The following is a 13954-nucleotide window of genomic DNA, read 5'->3' as shown; positions in this document are numbered from 1 at the left end:
GGATGTGAATAATTAAAATATCCCTGACTTGACGGTGTTGGTATCAGTGGTAAATAAGATGTAAATCTTTGCACATTCAGGAAAGAATGTTGATCAAATAAGTCACAATTCCAGTCCGAACTTAGACATACCAACTAGATATTTAATGCATTTTACCAAGTCTCAGTCTTCCTACATCACCTTTTACAACCAGGTCTCCAGGATGCTCCTTAAACAACTTGCATTCAATGACAACTGGAGAACAGAGCAAACCATTAACGGTTCAGCGAGACCATGAGCGGAAGAAAAAGCTGCAGATAACCACTGAAAGAATCCCAATAACAGTTTCTAGCCCTGGACACATTCGATACGAGTCCTTGGCTGATGAAAGTAGAGAAAATGCAAAATAGCGCAGTACTCGGATTAACACGTGTTTGCCAGTATGCTGCAGGCTTCCCTCAGGTAGAGAGAAAGGGATAGTGCTGCCTGAAGTGTGGCTTCCTTCCTTTTTACACAGAGTACTGCAGCTATATTACAGGCAACAGCAGAACAGAGGGAGCGTTCCCTGCAACAACAAAACAAAGTCTGTAGTTAACGACGTGTAAGCTTCGATCAGATACATGTTTAATATGATAAACTGCAGTGATAGCGACGACACCAACCGATGGTGGCCCGCATCTCCAGTGGCTTCCCTGAACACGTGAAACCGACGTCAGTAGTACTTTTGTTTTTATATAGTTAATGAAAAAGTAAATTTCTTCAAATGTTTAACTAATTTGAGAGAGGTGGGTGCAGGGCTATTAAGTTGCTCCTGTTAGCCGTGAGCCCGAGACCTGCTGCTCTTGATTCGCCCCACTCGGGGCACTGTGGGTGGTCACTAGGTCTGGGGAACCTCCAGGAGCTAGAGCTGCTCAAACTGATTTCCAAAAAGCCTGCATATCCTTAGTCTGGCAACAACTATCAGTTTCAGTTTCAAAAACATTTATTTCGGTCACTAGGACCATAAAAAGTGTACACAAAACACAAAATAACAGACATATATGAGGAATTCATACCATTCTTAACAACACTCCATAAATTAATACAATTTCTACTTATGACTCACATTTAAAGATTTTGCCAGATAGATGGGGTGGGAGGAGGGGAGGCAGAAAGTGGGCCTGACGGGAGCAATTATATCAGTTAATATAATGCAGTCGGAAAACAGATAAGAAATAGCAGCAATACTTCAATAAATAATTTAAAATAAACTATTTACAATAAAATCGCATTTGTCATGAATACTTATATATACAGAATCAATTAAAAAGTCAGTATCTCAAAAAGAACTAATCTCACACTGATCACGTTATATAAAAATTAGGTGCCGATATGCAATTTATGATTGTTTACCCTTTTCGATAAAAGCCCATCTCCTTCGGAACATTATATTTAAGTAACGCGAAACAGCAAACACAATCGGGTTGGATGTATCATATTTTTTTTTGTTTAAGAAGTTTTTATTTTGTTGAAATAAAATTCAATACAAAGATAATACAATAGAAATGCCTCCCTACAATGCTCGAACCCCATATTCCGGCAAAGTTGTATTATCCAGTAGCGCCTCGCTTTTTGATAGCCAGGACAAAAAGTAAGACGTGCATTTCTGTTTCCTCTTGTGTGTTACATGCTGCACACCCCTCCTCTTTCAGCCCAGCCCATTTATTAGTAAAAGCACGTACAGGTAAGGGGCTATATGTAAACTGGACATACAGTTTCCTTGCAACCTGTGGAAGGATATTATCCATAAAGGTTTCAAGTTCGTAGTTATCCTTCACTGTAAGAAACTGAGTTGTAAGGGTGCCCAGTTTGGGGTTTGAATGCATGGCTTCGAGCTTTTGGGTGTGGTAGGTCCTTGGTAATAAAGCTCGAGGAACCAAGGGGCTGGTAGCTCCTGGGGTGCTCCACAGAGTTGGTTTACCGAGCTTTTCACACTCTTGCTTCACATGCGCGAACCAAGGAACCTTTTTCAGCAGACCCGGATAGGATAAAAGCTCGTTTGTTTCTGCCTGGTAAAATGCTAGTTCGGGGGTTGCCCAGAGTCTTCGCCAAAAGGTTAGGTGTTTTAGGGCGACCTCATCTTCGATCGGCGAAATACCCAAATCTATTCGCAGAGGGATTAGCGGGGTGCCTACTGGGAGACCCATTATTTGTCTTAGGAATCTGTTCTCGACTACAGCTAAAGTAGAAGACGAACAGTGCTCCCAGAGTTCCGCCCCATACAGTGTGGCTCCCCGCGCTTGCACCGTATACATTTCAAGCGCGGGACCGATGGGTTTAAAGGGTGATTCCCTGGCCAATTTAGCTATGCTCCCAGCAATCTGAGATAACTTGAGCTTAGCTTTGGCTATTTGGGGTGCCCACTGCATATCTTCTGAAAGGGTAACGCCTAGATATTCAAAGACGGACACCCTTTCCAAAAACATCCCATTCAATTGCGGATTGGGGCGTGTTGCCTTAGGGGGATTGACAATCATAAATTTGATTTTAGTGGTATTAATCGCCAGACCCCTAGTATTGCAAAACACAGAAAAGCTGTCCAAAAACCTCTGGATACCCATCGGTGTCTTTGATAAGAGGAGGGTATCGTCAGAAAACATCAATGCCGCCACCTTGGTGTTTGCTAACTTTGGGGCATCATTGTTTACGACCTCAGCGAGTAGTGGGATTAATGCGTTGACAAAGAGGCAAAACAGGGTCGGTGCGAGGACACAGCCCTGTCTTACACCTCTCCCAACTAGGAGCCTGTTGGTTAGTTCTCCTCCCCTTCCACATCTTACTTGAGCATAGGTGCCATCATGCAGCTTGATCAGCATATCAAGTAGATAGGAAGGGAGCCCCATATCTTTTAAAACCCCCCACAATTTGGGTCTAGGCACGAGGTCAAAAGCAGTTTTCAGGTCCACGAATATCAAATAGAGGCTGCCACCCTCCAGTGATACCGTCTTCCAAGTAATTAGTTGGAATCTAAATACTTGGTCCAGTGTGGAGGTGTTCTTCCTGAATCCTGCTTGATGGGGACTAATGATGTTGTTTTCTTCCAGCCAGCCCTGGATTCATTCTAGTATTACCCGGGCAAACAGTTTTTCTGTGACATCGATCAAACTGATCGGTCTGTAGTTTGCAGGGTGTAGCGGGGAGCCCTTTTTTTAATATTGGGACAATTTCGGCCCCGGCCCAGGTGTCAGGAATGGGCATGCCATTCATGATGGCATTGAATAGCACCATCAAATAGGGGCCCCAAATTAACAGGAGTTTGTCTAAGCCAGGTGCTTTTCCGTCTGGTAGTCTTTCTATCGCTAGAGTAACCTTGCATACTGTTATTCCTTCATTGACCTAATTTGCCTGTCTACTAGATAGTACTGGTTGGTCTTCTGCACAAGCAGTTTGTAAACAAGGCATGCCCCTAGAATCTATTTGAGGATCCTGTTCTGAATTATTTGCGTACAGAGCTGTAAAATGCTCAGTCCACACTTCAGCTGGCAAATTAGGTTCGCCCACAGGATTACCCTCCTTGCAGCCCGTTCTTACTATTGTCTAGAATGCTTTCATGTCCTGAGACAGTAAGGCAGATTTAATATTTAACCATTTATTTTCTTCCCAGGACAGTTTTGCACTAGTGACAACTTCTTTGTACTGAGCCCGTCTGATTTTTATTAGTGGCTTTTCTTCCCCTTTAATAGCTGCCAGCAACGCTATCTTGGCCTTACGACATTCATCATTATACCACATATGTGGTGAATCTCTGTTGTTTTCTGAACGACTGATGGGATTTAAAATATTAACTAAATTATCTATAAACTGATTGTGGAGTGTTGCAACCAAGTGTGTATGGGCTGGATTAGTTCCATCAACCATGGACGTGACCAGTTCCTGCAATATTGGAATAACCATTTCGTACAGTTCTTTCAATTTCTCTGGAGACTGTTTCATTGTCCCCCATTTTATTCGTCTCCTATTGTTGGTGAGAATTAACCTGTCGTCAATGGGGGTCTTACTAGCAGGCGAAATACCTGAATCTGGAACCCTAAAAGTTAATGACAAAGCGTTATGGTCACTGTCCAACCGTGGGATGACCTCAAAGTCCTTGACCCGGTGCCAGGAACTACACTCAACCATAATAATTGAGAGGCCTGGCCAGTTCTATTAAATGTGGGCCTACTCGGCCTATCTGAAGGAGTACGGCCATTACAGGCCCTTAGAGAATGGGTCAAGGATATGGCATTAATTTGTAAAACCAGGGGTGACCAAGATTTAACTGGAGAAGTTTGGGGGTCAGGTATAGCACACTGTAGGTCCGCCTCATTGGTAATAACATCATACGAACCCGAAAGGGGTTCGAAATGGCAATTTAGATCTCCGCCTACTATCAGGCCTGAATTAGGTGGCACCCTCGGGATAAAACGATTTAATTCCTCAAGAGTTTTGGATTCCTGAGGAAAGGATACAGGGCGGGAATAGATATTAATGATTGCTAGTTTCAATTTGGAAGGAAAAGTGAGCAATACTAATTGAATATCTTGGGAATATGTATTCAGAGAGGTTGGGTAGCAGCCCACATGGGAGGCCACCCATATGGATAATCCGCCTGATGGCCTTCCCCTCCCCCCTGTAATAGCTGGTATGTTGTGGGTGACAAAGCCTGCCCTTGCACAATCATCTCTTGCCCATGTCTCCTGGAACAGGCAGACATCAAACTGATCGATAAACACACCCCATTCAGGAGAAGATAGCTTAGCCTTAATGCCAGCCAAATTCCAAGATAGAATCGAGAGGTCTCCACCAGGCCTAGTTATTCCATCCATTTGTCTAGGGGCAATTTCAGGTGTCATTTGGGAGTTGAAAAAGTTTAGGGAATCCGTGGGAGGATTAGTGGGGATTGTTGGTATAATTTCCAATAACAGAGGGGAGGATTGACATACCCCTACCCCCACCCTAGGCGACATCCAGTCACATGACACTACTTCTGGTTTCACAATAACCGAAGATGACCCCTGGAGGCTCCCCAAGTTTTCCAACACATTCCCTTCCTGTTTATCCATGTCACTCCTACAAAAACACATGGCTTCCGTGGTTGTTAGTCAATCCACATCTTCCAAAGGCGTTAGCAGTTGTTTACTGGCAGGTCATAAAACAACGGCCTGTTAGTAAAATGGCTACGGGTCAGTTGTTGTCCCTCCGCCCTCTGGATATTGTGGCCTAAGAGTGTGCTTGGCCTCTCCTGGTTGGCACGATTGTAATAAAAGTGATCAAGGGGGAACATTCTCACTCCTATATCGGGCTCAATAAGGGGACTTCTTTTATTAAGTAGGGAGCTTACCATCTGGGGGTTTTGAAATTAATAATCACACAATCACCCCTGATGTTTTTTTTGTTGGGTCCCACCCAATCTACTCTCCTTACCATCAAAATATCCCCTACCCTCTCATAAGGAAAGTGCCTGTGTGTAGCTAGCCAGAACAAGCTCTTGTTCCTAAGATCCAACTGCGACTCCCTCTGCGAGGCGTTTAGAGATGGAACCCAGGTTAGAACTACATATGGCAATGATTGTGGGGGGAGGTCTATAGTTGGCAACACAACATCACCCTCACCCCTTGTTACTTTATTCCTTACATCCCTTTTCTCCCCTGAGATTACAAGATTTGGGGGTAACAGGCCGGTGAATGACTGCTCTCTGTTACAGCGGGAGCTGGTGTCTGTAGGGTGTTTGTACACTGGACATGCTCACGTTGTGTGGCCAAGGACTGTAGGCTGTTACTAGGGCCTTGGGTGGCGGATTGTCTAACGGTGGAACTTTGCCTACTAATGGTCATATGTTTATTCATGGGCTTCCCAGGGCATGGAATACAACTATAAGCTGAACCTCCCCCCTTTGAACCATTATTTTTATCAAGAGGGGTAGGTTGCATCTCTCTCGCTATTACCATATCTGTCAATAATCTCAATTGGTCGACTAGCGGGGCGACCTCTTGCCTAATCAGAGCACCAAGTTGGGACAAGAGGTCGGCAATTAATTACTGTGCCCAGACTGGGTATTTAGATGCAGTGGCCGTTATAGTGGGGGGCTCTGTTCCAAGATCCCGATCAGTGGGAACTTCCTCTCTTGAGTCACACCTCGTCCTTGCCTTCTTATTTGTGGTCACCCTCCCAGATGTCAGTTTATGCTTCCCCTTTTTACGTGTGACCATACCCTTATTAGGCGATATTGTTGAGTCCATAACAGGGTCCACATGCAATGGAGATGACAGTATCTCAATTTCAGGGGATATCAGGGTGCCAGACAAAATAATTTCGGTAGGGGGATCTAAAGTAGGCAAACAGAGCTCCGGGGTAATGGAAAGCTGCCTTTCAGTCCGTTGGATTTCTGAAGTGACAACACCTAGAGCCCTTTGTAACATTTTATCAATTGATGTCACTGGGGGTGGTGTTGCTATGACTGGTTGGCCCCGGACTGCATTTTTCTTCGAAATACAAGAAGGTTTCCCCATGTTTTGAGCTTTAAATATTTAGAGGGAAAACACCCCTTGACCTAGTTGCATAAAAGTACAGTTCTAATTTCTAAAACAATCCAATGGACACAATCACTGGACTCCTAGATTTGGATAATCCCTACTAAAAATCCCCAAGGGTAAGTGGCTCTTTGTCCATCCAAATATAGCTGCACACACTGTGGGAGTAAAAGGACACTGTCAATAGGTTCCGAGTTCCCAAAGGAAAAATAACTACTTGCTGTTTGGGGACCAGTCCAGCGATATCTTCCAGCAGGAAAGTCTCTCCGTGAATAATATCTTGTAGTTAAGCCAAGGGGAGTGGGCCCTGCCCTGCCACTTCCTGTCGCTGACGGGCGCAGGACGGGCTGCGCCCGCGCGCCTCCCGCGCTGCGGGAGGACTGCGCGGAATAAGAGGGCCTCCTCCTGCGCCCTCCGGTGGGGTCAGCGCGTGGCTCCCTGCCACGCAAGGCCTTCTGGGTCTTGTGGTCTGTGGCCGCCTAGCAGTTCCCCTCGCGGCCGCGGTGCGGTAGTGCAGCTGAGCCCAAGAGAACAGGTGAGTGCTGCGTTAGAGGGTAGATTGAGCCGTTCCCCTCACGGCGTTACTGCTAAGGATTTCGGCGCGTCACTTCTCATCTTTAAGTTCTGCCTTCCTGTTTTTAGGGCCAGGTTATAAGCCTTTCTACTGGCACTAATAGCCCCCTGGTCCCTGGGAAGTTGCTTCAATGCCCAGCATAACTTGTCATTATCTGTTCTGCATACTTTATCAAACCATGACTTTGTATTACTAGACTTAGTGTATGTGGGCTTTGACAATATATCCCCAATGTAAATGTTTAGGTCAATAAAACTGTTAGAACTGCAGAGGACACCAACAACTCTGATGTACACCCTGTCGCCAGATCAGCACATTTCTCTCAATACTTCTTTCCTTTGAATGTGGGCTTTGACAATATATCCCTTATGTAAATGTTTAGGTCAATAAAACTGTTAGAACTGCAGAGGACACCAACAACTCTGAGGTACACCCTGTCACCAGATCAGCAAATTTCTCTCAATACTTCTTTCCTCTGAGATTTCATTTTTTCTGTTTTCCTCCCCCTTTCTGTTTACTTTCTCTATTTACTTTTCCATTCTCACACCTTTCTTGATTTTTCTGCTTCCTTTATTTAGTCACCTCTCTTTCTGTCTCTGCTTTTTCCTCATCTTTTTTCTCCTTTGAATCTTATCTTTTCTGGTTATTTTGCATCTTTCTAGTTTTTTTGTTGTAGTTACTTATTGTACTTTTCTTTCTTTTTCTCCTTTTTTCTGTCGCTACCTTTCATTTCTCCATCTCTCCTTTCTCTCATGCTCTTTTTTCATTTACGCTTTTCCCTTCTTTCTCAATTTTGCTTACCCTTACTGTCCATCCTTTTTCTATTGTCTTTCTTTTTCTTGCCTTCTCTCTTTTCTTTCTCTGTTGTGCTCTCCCTTCTTTCTTTTTGTACGTCTTTCTTTGCCAATATTTATTTTTACACTCCTTTTACTAATTCTTTTTTCCTTTTTCATTTTCTTCTTAATTTCTTTCTTACTTCATCTCCTTTTTTGTACTTTTTCCCGTTTATATTTTTCCCTCATTCTTTCTCTCCTTTATTTTGTTCTTTCTTGCCCTGTCTTTCTATGCTTCTTACTTTCGTTTGCTTTCTTCCTCTTCGCATTTTCCATTTTTCGCTCTTCCTCTTCTCTTTAACATTCCCTGCAGCTTTATTTTTTTTTCACCCTTTTGCAACTTTATGAGCAAAGGGCCAAAAGGGCTCCCCAAAAACCTTAAATGTAAACCTTTTGCGATACCAGAGAAATAAAAAGTGTGTGCTGTGTTCCACAGTATATCACAAATTTGGCTTAGTCATCAACTGCCCAGTAAAGAATTAAAGACTTTCCTCTTCAAAAAGGAATCGGTCTTCAAGCTGACAATATCCAAAATCCTCCCACAGAAGGACAGTTCTCTTTTGCTCACACCATGGTCTTAGTACACCTATTACAGACCCAATCCCCTCCAATCACATGATCAAATTCAGAAGAAAATCATACATGACAATCTGTGGTAAGGAGATTTGTCAGCTGTCACTTGCACAGGGTGAGCTGAGGCATGTTGCATTTTATAACTGTGGCTTTTTTAAACACATGTTCCAAATGAAACATTAGTGAGACAGAAAAGGGAATTATGAAAAATCTAATAAAAAAAGACTACTTAGATGTTATATGGTTTAACTGAGAACACAGGAGGAGGTTCAATTGGCTTATATATTATTTGACATAAATATACCTGTGACTGGTCTGTCTTCTTCCATGGAGCAAACAGCCTCGTTGTCTGATCTAAACCTACTGTTACTATAAAGTCTCCTTCGGGATCCCACCTCAAACCCTGGACACTGTTAAAATGTCCTGAAATGACCACACCTGGATTCCACTCCCCCTAAAATAAAAGGACATTACATTGAAATCAGCGTAAGCAGCAGTACACAATTACAACAAACTTAAATATTGCGGCAACATTTATATCTCCTGATGTTTTATAGATGATAGCAACTTGATTCCTTTACAATGAAATTAGGTGCAATGCCCCTTAAGATTATCAAAAAGGTTTATTCTGCTAAATCAATATCAGTGGCAACTTATGGGGCAGGAATATGGGGATATACCAATGCCCACTCTCTCCAGAATATCGAAAAGCCCAATTGAACAGGAAAGCGCCCCGGGATACTTATTTCTTGTAACCAATCCACGCCATCGATTTATCCTAGTAAGGTTTCATTTGAACCTCATTCCTTGTATGCTTTCTTTCCCAGCTAGTATTTACACTATAGCCGATCTTCCACCCTGCCCGTGTGATAGCTCTTCTCAAGCAAATCTACATATTTTCTTTTTCTGTAAATTTTATAAGACGCACGGCAAAATATTTATTTGGCAGCTTATGGTAAATATCATTTTACCAAGTGTCGCCCAGCTCTGTATTTTTTACAATTATTATCTAATGAGTTAGTATGTTCTACTGAGGCCTCATATCTACTCCTTTCATAGAAGACTAGGCGGCTGGACCATTACGTCCTGTGAATCATGAATTTTATCTTGTTTTTAAATTTACTGCCTTAAACAAACCATTGTTACCATTTGAATCATGAAAGTTATATTTTATTTAATGTATATTTTATATTGTGCTTTTTGTACATTTATGATCTTAATAATTTAAGAATCGAATAAAGTGATTTGGCTGACTGACTGATAGCAACTAGAGGTTTTCATTTCAGTATTTGGCAACAGGTTCATGCATTTGATCTTTTTCTATATGTAATGTATTTAAGGTACAGCTCTTGGTACGAACATTACCCCACAGAGATGAAACTGTGTGCGACTACATGGCAGTGGCTGCAGTACTGTGTTACGAAAGATGTCTGGCCAAGGTCAACACAAAATCATTAACACCCAAACAATATAACACCTGAAAACCACATCCAGAAGAGTGGACCTGAGTTCTAAAGTGTAAATTAAATCCACAATACTCTGACCATTACAAATTCCAACAAGCCCATGAGTACACCTCCCAAAAGTCTCTGAGTAGCTCCTCATTTTCATCATATCACTTCCCATCTACTCACTTACGTCACACCCCAGAAAACAACACTACTAGACCCCGCAACCCGAGATACAACAGTACAGAAAAGCACATATTGCTAGACCCATCTACAAATCAGATCTCACATAAACACACACACTCGCTATGTATCTAAACATTAATAATTCCAAATCTATTTGCCTCCTTGAACCAAAATCACCTATACCATCATTACCGTTAAGCAAAATGCCAGTTTTTAGAATAACTGTGTTAATAAATGCCCAAATAAAAAATTGCCCATACCAATGAAGATATACAGAGCCCAGGTTTAGACTGCAACAAAACAATCCCTCTAACCACAGAACACAACCGTGACAATTAGTCATTAACCCTCTGTCATGCAGGAACATAACCCTATGAAACAAACCTTCAAGGACCCAGAATCTGACAGTTCCCACTGAAGAACAAATACAGGATCCACAGAAATAGCTATAAATGAAAATTAAGGACCCCTCAACCCTAGTCAGCAACCCCTTACCAGGAAACGTAGCTCCTAGACTAGGAGAAATAGTATGACCACTTGTTGTAGCCACACAAGGCCAGAAGAAGAATACACCAGCGGGATGTCAGTCAGAATTAAACTGGTGTCAGGCAAACAGCAGCTAACACAGGTTAGATGGGTGGTTAAAATACCTTAACCTTTACTTCAAATCACCATCCAGAGACAACCCATTACACACTCCACTCAACATTATAAAGTGCTCTTTAGGAAGGTCACAAAGCCAACCAATCCACCCTATGGAACACATGAAAGGATAATGTACACCTTCCAAACAATCCACCCATAGGAACTGTGATTAATGTATCCTTTTTCGATCTCTTAGAGAATGTTTGATCATGAGTAGAACATACTTCAAATGGATATATCATCGTCTTTTAGTTGAACAATGTGGTCTTCAACTAAAAGCAAGCACTCAGTCCATTAGATGGAAGTTCAACCTCAAGTTATTCACCTTAGGCAGTAAAGAATGTTCTAAAGCTACAATTGTGTGAAAGGTAAAACACCACAGTTTGTCAGTCTCAAGTTTTCCACATTCAACTACATACCCAAAATGTGCATTCGGAGTGTATTTCTCCGATAAGGTACGGTCAGTCCTCCCTGACAGTTGTGTAAGGATTCTGCCTGATAAACAGAGTGATGATGATATCTTTGCTCATTTTTCGCCTTTGTATGGAGCAGCACTCACCTGATAATATTTGCATTTTAGTTGTCAAGGTTTATTTTATTGTCTCCATTGTTTGTGTCTTGTCTCTTCATGCCCCTTACTTCCGTGATCTTTCTGCTATGATGTTGTCTTAGATTTTCTTACAAGTCCTGCTGAGCCCTCTTATTCTACAGCAGCTTGAAGAATTTGAAAATAACTACAACAGTAAACATGCCATTCACTCAACTGGGACAACTGTCATTTTCTCAAAAATATCGCCTACATAACACTCCAAACAGTCCACCTTAACTTTCAGAATCCTGGAGGAAAGTACACTCTATTAGAGTAAGTAATGATTTGCTAATCATGCAACAGATTTACTTTTATGGACGGATTCTGTCTCCAGAGGTGAAATGCTCCATGGAAGGCATGGGCAAGAATCATTGATCCATCAGGACTAAATTGACAGCCGTAGAAACCAAGCGTGTTTCCACCCACTTCTCCCACACGGATCTGAAAAAAAGTAGAGCAGAGAAATAATGGCTTTAATAGCTGAATTACTCACAACCCTTAAAATGAACTAGTAACGAAATAAAAAAAACAGTCACAGTTATGAATAGTAGGAATAATCCCTATTTAGAGGATGTCCATATTGTCAACCAGCCCTACTCATTCCAGGTAGAATTTCCTGGGACGAGACAGGACTACCAAACCATCCCGTGTGCGCTGTTTCGTCCTGCCCACATCCCCAACCATAACTTTATTTAAATCTCCCTTATGATAACGGGTTGCTATGCCCAGTGAAGAAGAGTTCCTGGGGCCTGACACTAGAAATGCTTGTGCCCCTGGTTGGGGCAATACATTGAAATGCCATTAAGAATGTGGCTGCTGAATGTGCCTCGTAATTCCACACACCTTGCTTTCTTGTTTTTAGGAAACTTCTGGTGTGAAATTTTTCACCCTTTTCTCAAGTGAATACCCACTCCACCTGTCTTGTGCTTAGATGAGGAAAATGGTTTGCATGGGGAATAGATTGGACCAAAGGCGAACCTGGTCCAGGGGGAGCAGTTGGGTCTCCTGGAGGAGGGCTACATCTGTATTCAAAAGTGGTAGTTTATGGAGGGAGAATACCTCTTTGCCAGGTTGTTTAAATCTTTAATGCTACAAGTGCTAAGTGTGAAGGGTGAGATGGTGGCAGGGAGTGAAAGGCTGCAGGCTAGAGGACTATGTGCCGTCATAAGTGTTTTAGTGGAAGGATGGAGCATAAAACAAGACTCCAAAACTAAGGGCATCAACAATAACAAACAATTTAGGTTTCAGTGGAAGCCAACCAATAACTGGGTATCAAGCAGACACCAAGAACTTTGTAGACTGGAACACAATGAAAGAATAGCTAAATCCTTTACGATGAAGTTTTCCAAGACATCAACACCGAGATTACTGGGGTCGGAGTGGACCTTTGCCATGGTCTTAAAGAAGTGCAGAAGGAAACAGTGGACCTAGGTGGACGCTTGAATACGATTGACTGCACCAAAGATGAGAGGACTCTGGATCTGGACCAAAACAAAGCCTGCCTCTTACGACTAAACAATCAAGTGATAGCCATGATGGAAAAACCAGATTCGGAAAACAGATATTGCCTGTACAACTTACGCATTCAAGGTATGCCCAGGGGCGTGGAGGGGAAGAATGTTAAAGCTAAAGTTCAAGGCCTCTTGGAAGCTATCCTTAAAAAACTGGAAGACTGCCCCTGCGTTCAAACAGGGCCCACAGAGCATTACCTGTAGCCACAAGCATCTAGGGACTGCTAGACATCCTAGCGTGCTGGCATTACTTGTAAGAAGAAGAAAAGTTATGAAAGCAGTAAGGTTGGGATGCCCAATGCTCTACAGCAGGGTCCCTTTTCCAATCTTCCAGGACCTCTCAGTTAGCACGTTTCAGAAGCAACAAGCATTGACCCATCATAACATTCTTGTGGTACAAAGCTTCCTTCAAATGAGCCCATCCCATCCGCATCATCTTCAATTGGGAAGGCCACACCCTAGTGTCAATGTGTCTGAAAAAAACGCTTGCTTTCCTCGGCATGAGTTCACCATAAGACAACACATTGGATCAGCTGCAGACCGAACTCTCGTCCAAGAAGCCCTGAATGGCATGGGGTGTCAAGAAAGAATACATGAAGCACCTTCAAAATTAAGGAATTCCTGGAGGGTGACAACCGATCATCTCCAGAACTCCAACGCTATGCTCGCCCAGAAACCAGACTCTCAAAATGCTAATGAAGATATGGACCCAGCCACAGGCTATCAAGCGGCAGTGGTATATATGTGGGAAGGGGGCATGGTGTTTTGCATCGAAACTTTACTTTACTAGAAATTCACTTCATAAGGGGGGGGGGAGGGATTCTTTGCTGGCATTGTTCTCCTACCTTTACCTGTTACAATACCTGGCACTGGCAGGACCATGCCCAGTTTTTAAGAGTCTGCCACCTCACAGCTTAAGGATAGGGTTAGATGTTGACAAGTTTGTTTGTGAAGGGATTTGTTCTTTTTACTGAGATGTGCTGGATTAAGTACTTGATTGACCCATTACGGTTGTTTTTAGACATCACTAGTGTGTGACCGGTCCGCAGCGTGGATGAATTTAAATTA

General features: G+C 42.7%; 1 protein-coding gene across 3 annotated transcripts in view; it reads right to left on the bottom strand.

The window, feature by feature from the left end:
- Window positions 1-13954, bottom strand: part of ELP2 (elongator acetyltransferase complex subunit 2) — a 964760-nt gene that overhangs the window by 504246 nt on the left and 446560 nt on the right. For all 3 annotated transcript variants that reach the window (XM_078687686.1, XM_078687687.1, XM_078687688.1), the window contains 2 exons: window positions 11685-11816; window positions 8812-8961 (listed from right to left, as the gene is read on the bottom strand). In XM_078687686.1, coding sequence (XP_078543812.1) covers window positions 8812-8961; window positions 11685-11816 — 282 coding nt within the window. The remainder of the gene's footprint in view (window positions 1-8811; window positions 8962-11684; window positions 11817-13954) is intronic.

The sequence above is a fragment of the Lissotriton helveticus genome, chromosome 4_1 (assembly GCF_964261635.1).
Source record: "Lissotriton helveticus chromosome 4_1, aLisHel1.1, whole genome shotgun sequence".
Classification (NCBI taxonomy): domain Eukaryota; kingdom Metazoa; phylum Chordata; class Amphibia; order Caudata; family Salamandridae; genus Lissotriton; species Lissotriton helveticus.
Note: the sequence above shows the minus strand (reverse complement) of the source record. Positions and strands in the feature narration are given on the sequence as shown.